Raw genomic sequence first — 18,045 nt, 5'->3', positions numbered from 1 at the left:
TGAATAATATTGTTTCTTCTGTTGTGGATATTGTGCATGATGAGGTGTCTGTATTATACCATGGTCAAAATCAATTGCGTTTTGTGATGCAGTTTGCATGGACCCTGCAGACACTTAAGTCAGGTCGAGTGCCTTGGAGCTATATGAACTGTTCTTCCCTTTTTGCCCCATCTAATTTGACTGATAAACAGCGCATGCTTTCAATGCGTGATGCATCTTTTTCAATGTTACATATTGAACGGTTAGAGTCTTTACCTTTTTCTGTAGCTGAAGCCACTGCTGCAACGTGGCTTATCCATGGATTAATTACATTACCATTTGCTTTGTACAAATTCACTAATTGTATGCGGTATATTGCTATAGGGAGATATGAACCACTAGGCAGCGCATTCCTCCATGAGGCTTGGTCCTTACCATACACATACAGATGTTTGAAGGATGGAAAGGAAGTGAATCTTAAGGGTGAAGAATGCACGCAGTCACCTGACCGCTCATTAATATGCAGACACATCCAGTTACACGGTTCTTGTAACCAGGACCGGCCTAATTTAGCCTGCGTTTTGAAAGGCACACCAGTTCCGGCAATAGTTCCCACATTTACATTATTGACAAATGGTAGTTATTTGCTTTTAAATAACGAGGAATGTTGTGGGTTAATAATCGGTATCGCTTATGTGGTAACTGTATCTGAACGTGTGGTGTGTTGCAAGAACGTGCTATATCCCCCCACGCATGGGAACTCAGATGTTTCCATCTGGCCGCGCATCCCAACCTTGAGAGCGGAGTTCAATGGATTGAGCAGAATAAGAGCGCTTTTGTCTCAAAAAGAAGTGGCCCTGAGCTCGGCCCGTGAAAATTATGTCCTTCACATAGCTAACACACGCACAGAGGTGCAGGCACTTTTAAATACTGACTTGCCGTTTCATTTCTGTGAACTGGTACATCAAATCTTTAATGCCTCCTCCACATCTGGGCTCGCACATTTTTTTAAATTAGTTAGCAGTGGCCTCGTGACTACATTTGAAAAGATTTTTGGTATCATCCCCGCTTTTTTCCATTCTATATTTTCAAGTTTGTTTGGCGGATTCCCTGTTTCACTGGCTTTGGCTGCAGGCGTTTTGATATTGTTTTGCTTTATAAAACATGGATGCCCATCCTGCGCAAGAAGCCGTTCAACGCCTCCTGACACTGTTTCGTAATCGGATGCTTGATTGCTATGGAACATTGCCGCTTGCAACTTTAAGCACGGCTTATGGATTATCATTGCGATTCACTGACTTCACATGTGTCCAACCTGTGTTTCATTGCCTGAGCTGCGATTTTCACTGGGCCATTGATTTGTGTCTATGCTTGGAGACCTCTCCTGACGTCGATTTTGATCACCTAATGAGGCCCGTAGTTGCTCACGAGTTGATTTGTTTTGGCGAAAGGGTTATGGCCTTGGCAGCGATACATGGACTACTGGGTCAATGGGACATATCTGCAGCGGCTCATGACTTTCTGGCACACAGCGTTCTGGAGAACCCACCGAGTTGTCTTCTGATGTTACAAGAGGATCCGGTGCTGGAGGAGCACGTGTGTTCTTTCCCATTACTAAATTGGATTGCTGAACTGTTTTCGGATGATGGCAGTGATTTCATACTGGAGGCTGTTGCTGCTTATTTTGCATATACTGTCCAATCATGAGAAGCCTTGGAGATTTTCATTGCTATGGCACGTGACTTTCCCGTTACTGAATTGGATGGTTGAACTGTGTTCGGATGCCTTGGAGATTAACATTGATATGGCACAGACTTTGGGTTTTGGATAAGTGCCTCTTTTTCTTATAGACATTTGAATTTATGCGGCCTGGTCCTATATCATTGTACTTTTGAGGCCTTACAAAAGATTTTTTGATCTCATTTTTTTTTGGCCACTATAGGCATTCATACATATGCATTCATACATATTTTTTAAATAAAATTTAGCTTAGCTTAATATTATTGAACTCTGCTTTCATGTTATGCCTCTGATTTAGTATTGCCTTTCCCTTTTTTGTGACCGTGCTCGGATCATTGGGGGGGTGTCATAGATACTTCATTACATATATTGTGTTAAGTTAGCATGAGCTTATTACATGTTTAAAAGCCATTTTTTCTTCGGCTTCAGTTTTGCACACGGCACATACTTGTTGTTGTAGCTTTCAACCTAGAAGCGCGATGTGATTTATTTGAGAATAATATGTTATTACTATGATATCAGTTTTGCTTGGTACACTGTCTGAACAGTGAGTGCTAAAATCTCTAAGAATAACTCGATACAAGGTTGCTAGGAGGTCTGATCTTCGCACCACATTAGACATAACATAAATACAGTTGCTGCCAATATTGGGCTCTACGCGGGTTTTAGATAGAGTTACAGGAAATACAAAACACACTTGAAGATGCTTCGCATGCAGAGAGCTGTTAGCTGATGATGTGATCCTCTCATCCTGATATTTAGAGGTATGGGCCCGCCCTGCTAAAACCCAAAAGAGACCTTCATAATATAATATAATATGCTAAATAGGGAGGTGAGAAATAGGTGTTGTTAATTCCTATTAATTTCAGTAGTATAACATGCTATCACCGTTTGCGTACTATGGACTAGTAACTATGCTGATATCTTTGATACTTATAATCTGTTTGTTAGTATTGTATAAGATACTGCGTTTGAGAACATTGCATTGATTAATAAATATTTCAAATATGCACGTGTCCTCATTACTCCAAGTTCTGGTTTGAAATGATTATTGAGCGAAAAGAGTGTTCATGTGTTGCACGATTCCTGAGGTAACATAAGTTCATGTTCTGGTTTGTCTAAGTCATTGGAAGTTTGTTATGACCAATGAGACACTGTAGCTAGCTCGGTAAGGGGATTTCTGATACTAAGGTGAGTTTTGGGTCACCCTAATTCACTAAGGTTCTAGATCTCTATGCACAGTTCTGTGGGAGAACGGAAACCCTGCTACAGCCTCTTCAAACTTCTCACTTACACCTACAAAGCCCTCCACAATTCCGGATTTACCTACATCAACAACCGCCTGAAGTTCCATCAGCCGACCAGGGAGCTCTGCTCCTCCACCCTCGCCCACATCCCCCGCATCAATTGAAGCTACTGCAGAGGTCATTCCTTCTCCTACCTCACCGCCAAGTCATGGAACGACCTCCCCCTCCACTTACGGCCGTCCCCTTCACTGGAGGACTTCAGGAAGAAGCTCAAAACCTGGCTCTTTGACAACCGCAGCCACCCGACCAAGACTCACAGAACCCCAGTGCCTGGAGAACCCCCTGGGTGACAAGGTACGCTTTACAAGACCTTATGATTGTCATACGAGCTGGAGCAGTGGCCACATTTAACTTGGGGCTGGGGCAGTTCTTGCAATTCGTCAAGATTGCAGCTACTGTGAGGGGAATTTGGCCAACATTCCCAGAGGTACCTCTGGAGTCAAAGATGCTAGTTACTCTGCTTAACATGGATGATGGAAGGAAGATGATTTCCCACACTTACAGGGCGCTGTGGGAGGACTTTCCCACACATACCCTGATGGTACAGGGTACATGACAGGAAGCCCTTGATAACCCTATAGCAGATAAGGAATGGGGGATAGCTGACATGGGGGTGAAAGGGACCTCCACAAGTGCTTGGTTCAAATATGTTACAGGTCAATGTTGTGCAACAGATGTATTTATCTCTAAAACACTACATGCTATTTACCCAGAAAGGGCGTCCTGCCCACGTTGTTTAATAGCCGGAGCAGATTTTCTAAACATGATCTTGAGGTGCCCCACAATTGACAAATTACAGACAGGCAGTGCTTACTTGGGAATGGGGCCAGGGGGTGGACCATCACCAAAGATATTAGACAGTGCTTGCTTGATCTGGTTCCTGTACGAAAAAAGAAAAAATGTAGTAAAAAATTCAGACTACTGGGTTTGGTGCTAGCATTGGATGACTGGCTGAGAGATACAGCAGAGTGGATAATGATGGAGGAAAACCATATGTAGGGAGTACGCAGAGACAATAAGTTGGCTGATGATTTGCAGGCCTGGGCAGTGCAAATTGCTGAGTTGATAGATCTGCCGGATGCAAGGTCACTGTGAGGGGAACAAAAAAAAATTTAGCCAGCATAGTAAAGGTAAAACAGTCATGATGCCGGATCACCTGGGAGTTGGGTGGGAAAAGGAAAGGTGGTTAAAAAGGAGGAGGATGTCCAGGAAGAAAAGGAGCTTCTATTAGTATAGTGTATGCACCTTGACATAGACTTAGATGTCATCAAATGATGTAGTGAATCTAGTCCTATGCTAATGTTATTGTGGAGCAATGGGGGTTGGGAGGTGGGGTTTTATGTTATGACCATTGTTGTAAATCTGTGTTCAAGATTATACCAAATGCTAATAAACATTTATACTATAAATAAAATATATTAAAAAAGTAAGGCCTTAGGCCTGGCAAAAGGTTTATTTTGCCAGGTCAAATTGGCAGCTTCAAAACTGCATTCCAGGCTGCAATGGCAGGCATGATACTTATTTCAAAGTGCTTCTTAAGTGGGTGTCACAGTGAGTGCTGCAGACTCACTAGTATCATTTTGTTTACCAGCTCTTGGTACCTGTACTACCACTTTATTAGGGACTTACAAGTAAATTAAATGTGTCAATTTGGTGTAAGCCAATTTTGCTGTGTTTAAAGGAGAGAGACAAGCATCTTGACACTGGTTAGCTGTAGTAAAGTGCTCAGAGTCCTAAATGCCAGCAAAAATGCCCCTCTACCATGCACAGTGTTCTCATAAATGATGTAATTTGAGATGTCATGAGTCTTGTTATGAATGCTATAATTTAACATACTATAAGAGATGTAGTATGAAAGCATATAAGCCGTGCATGGGGAAGGCGCAAGTTACAGTTAATGTAGTGTGGCTAGTCAGTTGACAAAACTGTGTACGGATGTGCGCAAGTTATAGTACGTTTTGGGTGGGGCTCAAATTATAACTTTAAATTATAACTATAACTTTAGAATTTCTAATGTTTGTGTAATTTAGGTTGGTTTTCCATACAAATAATTCATTACATTAGCCTAACTATAACTTATCTTTAACCTTAATTTGTTTTTATTGAATTTAAATTAAAAATAAATGTGTTTGAAATCATATAATGTTGTTTAATATGGTATTAATTTTTTTTGTGTGTGCTCATTATGAGGAACGTGACGTGGCATAGAGTGTCATGCCCTAGAGTTTCGTGTCGTAGAGTGGAGAGGCATGTCTTAGAGTGCAGTGGTGTGTCGTAGAGTGGAGTGGTGTGTCGTAGAAAGGAGTGGCGTTGAATGTCGTGGATTGGTGTGTCGTTCAGTGGAGTGGTGTCATGAAGGTGCCTGTCATAGAGTGGAATGGCGGGTGGTGTCATAGAGTGGAGTGGAGTGTTGTAGAGGAGAGTGGAGTCTAACATGGGGGAGTAATGTGTCCTGGAGTAGAGTGGAGTGGTGCAGAGTGCAGTAGCATCTCATAGAGTGGACTGGCGTATCATACAGTGGCATGTTGTAGAATGTCTTAGAATGGCGTGGCATGGAGTGGTATGCTGTAAGTAGAGTGGAGTGGAGTGTAATAGAAGGGATGTCATAAAGTGGAGTGGCGTGCCATATAGTGTTGTAGAGTGGCGGGTCATAGAGTGGAGTAGAGTGTGTAGAGTGGAGTGTTGTAGAATGGAGTAGCATGTCGTAGAGTGTGTTACCTTGGAGGGGCATACAGTGGCATAGAGTAGATTAGAATGTGGTGGAGTGGCGTGTCATAGTGTGGGTTGCAGTTGAATGTTGTAGAGTGGAGTGCAGTGCTGTCGCATGGGTTGGTGTGTCATTGAGTGGAGTGGCGTGTCATACATTGGAGTGGCGTAGATTAGAGTGGGGTGTCGAAGAGTGGAGTGGGGTGTCATTCAGTGGTGTTTTGTAGAGAGGTGTGGAGTGGCATGTCAGAATAGTGTAAATTGATTTAGAGTGGAGGCGCATTGAGTGGACTGTTGTAGAGTGGAGTGGCATGTCATACAATGGCGTGTCCTGGAGTATCTTAGCATAGAGGGGCATATAGTGGTGTCCGTAGAGTGGAGTAGCATGTCAAGGAGTTGCATGTCGTAAAGTGAAGTGGCATGGAGCGGAGTGGCGTGTCTCAGGGTGGAGTAGCAGGTCGTGGAGTGGAGTGTCGTAGTAGAGTGGAGTGTTGGTGAGTGCCTTTTGTCATATATATATATTTTATTTCAATAAGTACTTCAGAACTTTCTAGATAATTTTGTGAAAGTATCGCAATACTCCATAAACTTTTATTTAAAGTAAATAAATCAATTAAACTAATTTTTTCGAACTCATTTCTTCCTACACATTAAAAAAGAGTTATGTGCTATATCTCCTGTTAAAACAGAACAAAGACAAAGTATGCTCTAAACCAGTGGGTATTAATGTTTGCACTTGGGAGGTACCTATGGTACCCCCCTTCATTGGCAAACACAAGGTGGCAGGCACCGCGCGATGCCTGTCACGTTGTGCATGCCAATGAACAACATGCATATTTTACATTGCTGCGGGTGCTGCTTACAGCACTGCCCGCCACATTGTAAAATGTGCGGGAAGCGACCGCCAGGGTGGCGGTTGTATCCTATTGGGCCTAGCGGGACCGCAGCACCTCTGGTGGTCGGTCCCGTTTGCCGTTATGGTGGCGGGCGGACAAAGTCCGCCGCCATCGTAATAGGGCCCTTCATTTTTAGCATCCAGATTTCTTCACAATAACAAAGTGTTTTATATGTTTAACATTTTTTTTCAGAACAAAATGTTTTTTTTTTTTGAGAGAGAGATTGCAAGAAAAACGCAGCACTCCGAATACCGGAGGAGCTGTGAGCATATAAGCAAACTGCACTGAAAAGCAATCAATAAAATAATTCAAAGGAACATAGTTATCACAACTCTCCCACCCCCCTGCCCCCCCCAGTAACTTCTCCCTCCCGGATCCCACCCTATCCCCTTGCACGATGTCTACATATTCCTAAGAAAGAAATCAATTATGAAACATTCAATGTATACTCTCCCTCACCTAGGATCTAAGCGCATCTGTCCTGCATCCATATCATGTTGCGCTGGCGGCTCCAGCCACTGTCCCCTGTAATCTGCCCATCTCCTCCAAATTTTATAGTGCTTCCTGGGGCAGCCTCGGGCCTCAAACACTGGATGCTCCAGCCCCATGCAGTAATCTAAACCTTTTTTCCATACTCCCACCGGTGGGGCCCTGGGGTCCTTCCAGGCTCGAGCCACATCCCTCTTGGCCACGGTAAGGCCAAGAAGCAGTAAATGCCGTTTATAAACGTTACCACCCACTTGTTCCATTACATGGAGAAGGCCCAACTGCGGCGTACGGGGAAGCTCCCAACCCAACACTTCGGACAAACAGTCCCAAACACCTGTCCAGAATCTCTCCAGTGCTCCACATGACCATACCGTATGCAGAAACGTGCCCACCTCCCGACCACACCTCAGGCATTCAGGGGACGCAATCAAGCCACGACTTTGCCTCAACTCAGTGCGGCCGCGCCACTCCGCCGCCCGGACTCGCGGCACCCAAGGTCCCGGCTTCTCGTGGCGGGTTAGGCCCCGCCGGTCTAGGCTCCGCTCTACCGTGTCCGGCGCTCCAATCACCCCCAAACTGCTCACGGGGTTTGCCGATTGACCGGGACAGCAGGGCACCCCGTCGGGACTGGTCAAGGCAGGGGAGGAGCTGGAGAAATGGTTGGATTTTGTAACGGCGGGACGGAGCTCACTCAAGCCGCGTCCGCCATGCTGGCTACCTTGGCCACGCCCCCATATGCTTCAAATTTTAATGTTGCTACTTTATTTATATAAACTTTATAAATCTGTTAATATTATTTAATTTTCTAAGCAGTCGTGGATGAATAGGCCACATTACACCTCATGCGTTTACAATGCGGTAAACAGATAAAATATCGACTACAAAACATCGAATGGACATAATATCGAGTACAAAATATAGGCTGGACAGAATATCGAATGGCCAGAATATAGACATCAAAAATATTGTTTTGAAGGTAAGTTATGTAATATCGAATTTTAAAATATAGATAGTCAAAATATCGAAGTACATAATATAGGTTAAGAAAAATATCGAACTTTTATTAATATCGAATTTTTATAGTGTATTTTATGTGTTAAAAGTGTTTATTTCTGTTATAATTAGGGCTCCCGGTTTTCCGTTTTTACGGATTTTTACATATAAATGCAGACGGAAAACAAGTTTTCCTTTATCTGAATTTATATTTAAAAATGGGAAAATACTAGTACATTTTGTTGTGCTGCAATCTGGTGTCTCCCCCTCCTTAGAGGGTTAAGAGGTGTCAGCCCGGGCTGAGACACCTTCCAGGGCAGACACGGAGCTGCCAGCCGCACCGAGCACTTCACAGGTCTTTGAAAGACCATTTACTTGTTAATGAGGCTTCACCCCTGTTAGAGCCCCTGCCAGAGTCAGATGAGGAGCCTCTATTCACACCATTGTTGTGTGAGTTGTTGCTCTTTTATCATGTGCTGAAATGACTCACTGGTAAAATCATTTGTAATTATTTAATGCATATGCACTCTGTGTTGTTTAATGAAACATTTAATTTTGCTTCATGCAGCCTGCCTGTTGGAATGCAAAAACATTTTAAGATATTATATAAGCGTTTAAAACATGGTCCATGTTTTAAACGCTTTCATAATATCTTAAAATGTTTGTTGCATTGAAACAGGCAGGCTGCACGAAGCGAAATTAAATGTTTCATTAAACAACACAGAGTGCATGTGCATTAAATAATTACAAATGATTTTACCAGTGCGTCATTTAAGCACAATGCGCGCTGTCACCAACCAATCGGATGTCCTTGGCTGGTGGCGGGTCAGTAAATTTTAGATACGAAATGGCAATACACACACAGAAGGCGCAGGGCTCAGTCTTCAACACAAGTTCAGTGCTGATGTGTGAAGCGGTTTCAGTGCCTAATTAATTTTTTTTAAAAAAGGGTGCCCAGACCAAAACTTTTGTCCAGCAGCCACAGCCGCATCTGTAGAATGTCAGGTGTGCAGAATACGAAAGCTGTGTAGTTCTGACTTAATTTCATGCCTCTTTCATACCCCCACCAGACACTCCCTGCCACTTTATTTCATTCTGTCACGTTCTTTTTCAGCCATGCTTTCTCTTATTGCTGGTATTTTTCCATCTTGCTCTTCCCCTTCTTTCCCCTGTTTGTGTTTTTAGGTTTCGCCTGGCGAAAAGCTGCGCAAGCAGAGGTTCGCGCAGGCGAAAACTTTTGTTTACCAGTATGGATGTTCGTCCCGCCTCTGTTTCCCATTGGCTAGCTCCATAAATGGACGCCAGCCATTGGGAAACAGAGGCGTCCGTCATTCTGCGAGGCGACTCGTGGGCGTTTCTGAGAATTTTTTTCATCCGGCCCCTTTGGACACGTCAGTGCGGCGGTGGGCGGGGTTTATTTTTTTGGTCTTCAACGTTTCATTTGCTCATTCCACGGCCGACTGCCGCTGGAGGAAGTCCAGGTCCAGGTGAGTGCTGGCCGTTCCCGCCGCCCCCCCCTCCCGCTTTCCGTGTGCCTGCCCGCCCCCCCTCCCGCTGTCTGTGTGCCTGCCTGCCCCCCCTCCCGCTGTCTGTGTGCCTGCCCGTCCCCCTCCCGCTGTCTGTGTGCCCGCCCGCCCCCCCCAACCCAAGGAAAGCCCCCACCATGTACAGGCCAGTGGGGATTGAATCTCTACAACCCACCGATTGTAAAGACAGCAGCAGCAGCACGTTCAGGCAGCCTGTAAAGGAGAAACAGGGTGAGATCCGGCGAGCGGGCCAGGGGAGTGTGCCTCCCTGCCAGCCCCCCTCCGGCTGCTTACCATTGCTCCCTTCTGATCCATTACAGCCGGGGTCCCGGGATGCTCGTTACCTCCAGGCTCCAAGCTGCCCCGTGCCCAGAGAAGGCCTCTCTTCCCCAGCCTGCCCCGGTCCGCGGTTGTTGAAAACTTTTTCGCTCTCTCTTCTTCTTTTTCTGTGCCTTGGAGAGCAGCGCAAGGAGCTGGGCAGCCAGAGGGAGGGAGGCGCATTCCAGAGCAGGAGAATTTGGAGTATGATCAGGGCGAGTCCTGCTCACAGTACTCCCGCCCTTCACGCGGGACAACCTCACTCTCTGTGCGTCTCAGTCCTGGGGATGAGCCCAACACGCTCGTTCTCACCTGGCCCTGGATCTATGCACATTAGACAAAATGTGCCCCCTCCAGACCCCCCTCGCCTTAATGAACATAACACCCCCGCCCACTTACCTTCCTTACTCACGGGCAGGGGAACTTTCTCTGCAGAACCGACATCCCACAAGTGCTAGATATGTAATGAGAGGGGTTTGGTGCTCCCACCCAAATTAGTGTCTCCCCCGGGGGTACACGGGCATCGGCAGCATGACTGACTGCTTCTGCCCTGCCCTGCTTCTGGGGACAGACTGGCGCAGAGCACATAGCGCCTCACAACGGTGCATCTGTTGGCGCTGCAAGTACACAGACGCAGCTAGTCTCACAGTGTGGGCACAGAGCTGAGAGGACCAATATACATGTACATCTGGGCTCTAAAACCTGCAATGAGGCACCAGGGTTACATGCACTGCAGATGCAAGAGCGGCTATCCGAGGCCGAGAGGTGTATATATATATATTAACAAAAAATATATGCTGATAGGCAGGGGCCCGGCCAAAATTAAATTAAACCAAGAAAACTTCCGCCGCTCACTCTTCCAACATGCGACCATTTGTGTTAATTTCTAGGTTGGCGAAGTTTGTATGTGCACGTGAAACTGCCAGTATATCTCTGGTAAAAGCACAGCAGTATCCCACACGGCCCCTGCTGCCACGCGCCATCCCCAGTCAGAGAGCCGGCAGGGTTATTGGGCCAGGGCTGGATCTCGCTGGAACAGCAAAGACAAGCCCAGCCCACCTTATCAGTGCCTATACTTCCAACCTTGAGTAGCGCCGCGCTTACTTGCCTTGCCTTGCACTAAGTGAACAACTTACAATTAAATGTACCTGGCATGCGTTCACAGTGCCTGTGCCCTGCTGGAATATTCACGTGCGCTTTGGGAGCGCAGTTCACGCGGCGCTACATAAAACTCACAACGTACATGCATAAAAAAGGTGGTGCTGTTTAAAGTGCACACAAAATATACATGCAGAAGTGGTCGGTATGGGGAAGACGAGTCTCCCATAAGAATACTGTCATAGCAGCACGGCCACAGTTCTAAGCTGGGCAGCTAAAATTGGCTGAAATGCAAATCTAAATTTCAATTATTTCGTGATGTCCAGGTGCAAAATTTTTAGCCCACCCCCCCTCCCGCTGTCTGTGTGCCTGCCCGCCCCCCTCCTGCTGTCTGTGTGCCCGCCTGCCCCCCCTCCCGCTGTCCGTGTGCCCGGTGCCCCCCCTCCCGCTGTCCGTGCCCCCGCCCGCCCCCCTCCCGCTGTCCGTGTCCCCACCCGCCCCCCATCCCGCTGTCCGTGTCCCCTCCCGCTGTCCGTGTGCCCGCCCGCCCCCCCTCCTGCTGTCTGTGTGCCCGCCCGCCCCCCTTCCCGCTGTCCGTGTGCCCGCCCGCCCCCCCTCCCGCTGTCCGATCACTTTTTATTGTTCAACAAGCCCATTTGCAGGCAGGCTGGGGGCCAGGCGGGCAGGCAGGTCTCACGTTTTCAAGCATATGAAGGTGTCCTGGGAGCCTTGCTTGCCTGCGCGAGGGTGCGTGCCCCCGGAAGGCAATTCTGTCCCTTGCCCTTTGAACTGCATCCTTGTCTACACTGTGAGTAGATGCTTTTGTTGAGAAAGCTTAAAGAAAAATCTGCATATGTTTGTGAAAACTTACAGCGTTGCGAATGAATGAATGGCAACTGAGTGACTACGAGTACCATGATGCAAAGCGTGAAATGAATGTTAAGGGGGCTGGACCTGCCCAACCTGAAAAGCGTGTGATCTGCAATTACGTTCTATCAATTTAATTTGCTGTGTTGTCATTGGGACATCCTTCAGCGAATTACATTTAAATGTAGCCCCCAGAAGCGATCCCGTCTGTACAGTGCTCTGTGAAACTAGAATTTTGCACTTAATGCTAACAAAACGCAGCGAGGCGCACAGGGAAATAAATGAATTTTCATGCAAAATCACCCCAAGGCCCCGGCCTCAGTTACTTCTGGCGCTTTTACCGGACTGGTGGACTGAGCGCCTCTTAATATTTGTTGCTGCTATGTGTGTGGTTGGGGGGTCAGGGGTCTGGTTTTAAACGCAGCATTGTAAAGAACAGGAGTGACAAAGAGTGTCTGAACAGTTTTTTATGTTTAAACATTGTGATTTAGCGCTCGTATGCTGCCTGTCTGCCGTTTCAAAGCGCTTTGAGACACTGTGAGCATGAAGGCATGACAAGACAGGGCTCAGAGAATACAGTGAAAGCGCAATATGTATGCAGGGGCATGGGCTGTGAGGTAATGTTGTCGCCTAGAGCTCCTCCCCCACTGAGTTCAAAGGGTTCCAGCCACCAGGATATATTCTGGTTGTCTATCTGTCCACCATAGCTGCCAAGCTGTCAACATGTATTAAAAAAAAAGTTTGGGATCTGTGATGCTGCATGCAATGGGGCGGGGCCAGTGAGCATGGGGCAGGGTCAAAGGTGTGGCTAAAAAAACAAAATATTCTGTACTTTTTTTTGGGGGGGGGGGTCTTTTACCGTCAGGTAGCTACATATAAAATAATGCTGAGCTTAAATGAAAAATAGAGAAGTTGTTATTCCGTGTGAAATGCACTATTGTACATTATGAAACCTCTAGTGGTGGATGCACTGCAGAGGTCTGTGTGTAACCAGAGAGCATATAATTTAATCCGGTTGGTGCCGTGTAGAATAGTGACTTGTGTATGCTTAGTGCTACGAGTTCCCAGTCTGCGACATAAAGCACTGTGAGCCATTATTTTGAACGTGCATTACACACAGTACAATGGCTGCTAAAAAATGTGCAGAAAGGGTTAAGATAAAATGGTGCCTTCAAAATATAGATTTTAGTAAAACCATGAATGTAAGTAATACATTTTTTTAACATGCCTGTCCTTTCAATATCTCATCAGGAGAAGGTAACTCTATATAATTTCAATTAAAAACACGCACTTCACAGCTCCGTATTAACTCTTTGCACTACCACTCAAACCCAAACTAGAAAGCACTTTCTGATAAAAGTCTATAACCCAAGAAAGTGCTCTGGTTAGGGCAATGTACGGGCAGTATTGTAACATGGGTGACCCGGCCTGCCTGTGACCTCTATCACAAGCACATCTGCCCCGCAATTATGCACGACTATGGATTCTGAACGGCCACAAGAAGGGTTTAAATTGTACTTATACAGCGCTTACTTTCCCTGACGAGACGTTGAAGCGCTTTACAGCCCATTAATTATAGGGGCTAGTTGTGCATGCTCATTATGTGCATTCACACGGTAACTGAAGCTATACCTGCATTTTCCGTCTCCACTGATTTTCTTGTAGACCAGTCTTCTCCAAAGAAGAGCTCGCAAGCTGCTGGTCGCCCTTGTGCCACCTGTGAGCAGGTCTCCTATGTGCAGGAAGTGCAGAGTGCTAGGGAGTGCAGAGTGACTGAGGAGTGCAGAGTGACTGCAGAGTGCTAGGGAGTGCAGAGTGACTGCAGAGTGCTAGGGTGCTAGGGGGTGCTAGGGAGTGCTAGGGAGTGCAGAGTGACTGCAGAGTGCTAGGGAGTGCAGAGTGACTGCAGAGTGCTAGGGAGTGCTAGGGAGTGCAGAGTGACTAGGGAGTGCATAGTGACTAGGGACTGCTAGGGAGTGCAGAGTGCAAGGGAGTGCGAGGGAGTGCAGAGTGACTAGGGAGTGCTAGGGAGTGCAGAGTGACTAGGGAGTGCAGAGTGACTAGGGAGTGCTAGGGAGTGCAGAGTGACTAGGGAGTGCTAGGGAGTGCAGACTGACTAGCGAGTGCTAGGGAGTGCAGAGTGACTAGGGAGGGCTATGGAGTGCTAGGGACTGCAGAGTGACTGCAGAGATTAAGCTAATGGCAATGTAAATGACAATGCCATTTATTTATGTTTTCAAAACCAACACATAAATACAAATGTTGTCATTTACAATGCCAATAGCTCTAATTTTTCCAAAGGTGAAACCATTGCATTGTAAATGCTTGTTCTATGCTTGCTGTGGGTCAAAATCTGATGTGGAAATATAAGTGTAAGTTCCCTAGAAATGAGCGCTGATGGGCACCGTCTGTAACCACAAGCTCAAAATAAACACTGATCAGTTTCTTCTGTCGCATCCATGGTATTCAACATGTTAAGAATACATTTTGGTTTTACACCAAATTTTCCTATCACTTTGGTCAATCTGCGTGAAACATTCCAGGATTGGCTATAAGTGAATCAGACTATCCAGGGGTAATGCATCTAATGCAGGAATTAATCTGCAGCCTACTGTTTTGCAGTTTAGCAGGGCTGTCTCCGGCTTTCATCCTGCAAATGTTGATTAAATAGGTACCAACCACTGGGTTGGGTAACGGTACTGCCTCTTACTCTGAAGCTGCAATAATCATAGCAAGTGTTTCACGAAAATAAATTGTTTTTCTTAATATGTAAAATATTTCACATAAAAACAAAACTCCCACCTTAGGAACTGAATATGGCATGAGAAATCCCCCCAGCGTGAAGGGCCAGCTGTGTATGTAAACACAAAATAAGGCTTTAAGGTCACGAAGCTGTCTTTTTAAGCAGAGGGTGTCCAAATAGAGGTGCAATGAAGGCGGACGTGGGAAGTGTGCACTCCCATTGTAGAGTACCACTGACAGAACAATGAGTACAGAATATATATATATATATATATATATATAAAATGTGTATAGAAGCGCGATTGTCATGTATGATATAAACTTACAGGAAACGTTTTTAAATGAGTCCTTAATGCAGGCAACAATGGGAAATCGCGTACGGCTTCATTTGAAAGCAGTTTTAAATCTCGGTGGGTGCTGTGCCCGTTATAGTGGTTCTCCTCTGAAAGAATTCCTTTTCATTGTTTTCACTGTTCATTTCCTACGTTTTTTCTGCTCGTCTTGAGTGGCTCATTTGGTCTTTTTATTGCAGCGCCAGGAATGTGATGATCACAGCCTTATCAGGAATCAGGTTAGAGCTAAGCTTTAACCCTCTTTTCACCCCTGGTCCATCCTGACTCCTGATAGGGCCTGGGGCGATTTTGTCTCACCGCCCGTGCATGCATCCATTCTTAGACAAAGTGCGCTGCGAAGACCATGCGCAGCAAGTCTATGGGTTGCGAATGCGTGAAGAAGGCCAAAATGAAAAGCGCTCTTCACACATGTGCAATACATGGAGATGATGCACCCCCTGCCCTGTGTTGCTCCTCTGTGCTGCTCCTCTGTGCACTTCCGTTGACACCTGCACAGAAATGAAAGCAAAATGAACTGACTGTAAGAATCCCGCCCAGGGAGAGGAAGGAACGAGGCCAGACTGCAGTATAATAATGACTGGTACCACTTTGGCCGCACAACCTGCTGAGTGGCAGGTGCTGGCTGTGCTGATGTCCATAGGGGACACAGCTTAGCTAACGCAGCATCTGACATTATACGTATTGATCTCTGTGGATTATTAATCTGATACAACATGAAAACTGTCAATCTCTGTTACATCCGGATTTTGCAGTGAGCTGCAGCCACAGTACAACATCAAAGCATTAATACTGTTAAGACACAAATAAACAATTCCCATGCTAAAAGCTCGTGCTGCTGTGTCTATGCTTGATAATTGCTGCGTCTGGTAATTCGTTTTGGACTAAGTTTAATGGTGTCCGCGTCCTGAAGTTGCCCTGAGTACACTGGATCCGTTCGACTCTGGTATGTTTGTACATGCGCTCGAACGAAAATGCTTCAAAAGCGTGTCACGCGCGACGTGCAGTGTGTGCGCCAACCTGCAGTGCCAAGCGTGTATCTTGGCTGTTTCAAGTATGTTGCTAAAGATTTGCCATGCCCTGTGACGTAAGAAGATGCACCAATCCCCAGCGTGCTACAAGGGACAGGCCAGTACACAACAGCATTGTGCCCTATGTCCGAAATGATTAATGCCACCCTGGAAAATGAACAAAGAGTGACGTGCGAGCGGTGCAAGGAGCTTGTAAATAAGCCCCAATCTGTGATCTCTGTTGAAGGCCTGGAGGCAGGCAGGACACAGCTCATGTTGGGTCATTAGACTCCTGCTTGGGGCGAAAGGAAGATTGCTGTTGGGTAGAACTTAACCCCCACTCTTTGTTCCCGTTTAAAAGATTTAAGCCTATTGGCTTGAATTCCCATGATACAAACTTGCAGAGCTGTGTAAAGTGTAATGATTCGGTTTTTGTTTAAGATGCACCACATTTTCGGTTCAAGTAGTGTTACAAGAAGCTTGCCAGTCTCCCTGGAACATGCTATGGGCAGACAAAGGAATAATAAACAAGCATTTTCAATGCAATAAGCCTTGCATTTACCACTAGTTTAAGCTATTGGCATTGTAAATGAAAATGCCTTTTATTTATGTGTTTTTTTTAAACAGATAAATAAAAGGCATTGTCATTTACAATGGCAATAGCTTAAACTAGCGTAAATGCGAGACCTATTGCATTGCAAATGCTTGTTCTCTTCTGCACATACAAAACATCAATCCTCATAGTAATGGCCAGGGACAGCTTTAGCGCTGGTGGGGCACAATTGGGTTGCAGCTGAAGGCAGTGTGAGTTTCTCTCAGCGGGGCAGTATGGTGTTCAGTGGGGGAGAGGATGTGGCACTCTGCCGATGACAGAAACTGCAAGGCTCTGAGACAAATGGCTTGTGATAGCACATTTCAGTATATTTGGGACATTTTGCAAATGGCAAAGTTTTCAAATGAATGTATAGTGTTGACCAATAACAACTGAGCGCATGTGTGCATTGTCAATTTAAATAAATGTGGAAAAATACTAGCTGTAGCGTCGTCTTTTGCTTGTGGCAAAAATAAATGCGGCTAAATACAGAAAAAATGCCCGAAAAATAAATATGGATAAATACAGACGGAAATGGCAAAAAAATAAATACCATAAAACCGGCAGCCCTAGTTATAATGTAATTTACTTAATGAATTTAATGTTATTTAAATTTTGCGTAATTTAATTCTGTAGCGGGTTGTGGGTTTATAGGGGAATAGGGTGGGAAGTAATTTAATTATAATTAATTAAATATGTAAATCTATTTATTGGTATTTGTTTATAATTAATTGTTAATTAATTTTTATTTTGTAATTACATTTTAATTGCCAATTAATTTTATTTAATTGATTAATTGATAATTATGATAATTTAACTAATTTAATTTCTGTAGCAGGTTGTGGGTTTATAGGGGAGTAGGGTGGGAAGTAATTTAATTATAATTAATGAAATATGTTAATTTATGTAGTGTAATTTAATTATAATTAATTAAATATGTAAATTTATTTATTGGTATTTGTTTATAATTAATTGTTAATTAATTTTTATGTTGTAATTAATTACATTTTAATTGCCAATTAATTTTATTTAATTGATTCATTGATAATTATGTTAATTTAACTAATTTAATTTCTGTAGCGGGTTGTGGGTTTATAGGGGAGTAGGGTGGGAAGTAATTTAATTATGATTAATTAAATATGTTGATTTATGTAGTGTTATTTATTTATAATTAATTGTTAAATAATTGTTATTTGGTAATTAATTAAATTTTAATTGAGAATTAATTTTATTAAATTGATTAATTGATAATTATGTTAATTTTACAAATTTATTTTCTGTAGTGGGTTGTGGTTTTATAGGGGAATAGGGTGGGAAGTAATTTAATTATAACTAATTACATATGTTAATTTTTGTGTGTATTTATTAGATTTTAATTGTTAAGTAACTATTTAATTACTAATTAATTGTTAATTTGTAATTCATTAGTATT

At 44.5% G+C, this 18,045-nt stretch overlaps 1 protein-coding gene across 1 annotated transcript; it reads left to right on the top strand.

The window, feature by feature from the left end:
* The first annotated feature begins 86 nt into the window (after positions 1–86).
* On the top strand, positions 87–1,199 carry LOC147711086 (uncharacterized). Its single transcript, XM_086919416.1, has one exon. It carries the CDS (start codon positions 87–89, stop codon positions 1,197–1,199), a length of 1,113 nt encoding a protein of 370 aa, XP_086775542.1.
* Positions 1,200–18,045: the final 16,846 nt, after the last annotated feature.

The sequence above is a fragment of the Lissotriton vulgaris genome, chromosome 5 (genome assembly GCF_964263255.1).
Source record: "Lissotriton vulgaris chromosome 5, aLisVul1.2, whole genome shotgun sequence".
NCBI classification, from domain to species: domain Eukaryota; kingdom Metazoa; phylum Chordata; class Amphibia; order Caudata; family Salamandridae; genus Lissotriton; species Lissotriton vulgaris.
Note: the sequence above shows the minus strand (reverse complement) of the source record. Positions and strands in the feature narration are given on the sequence as shown.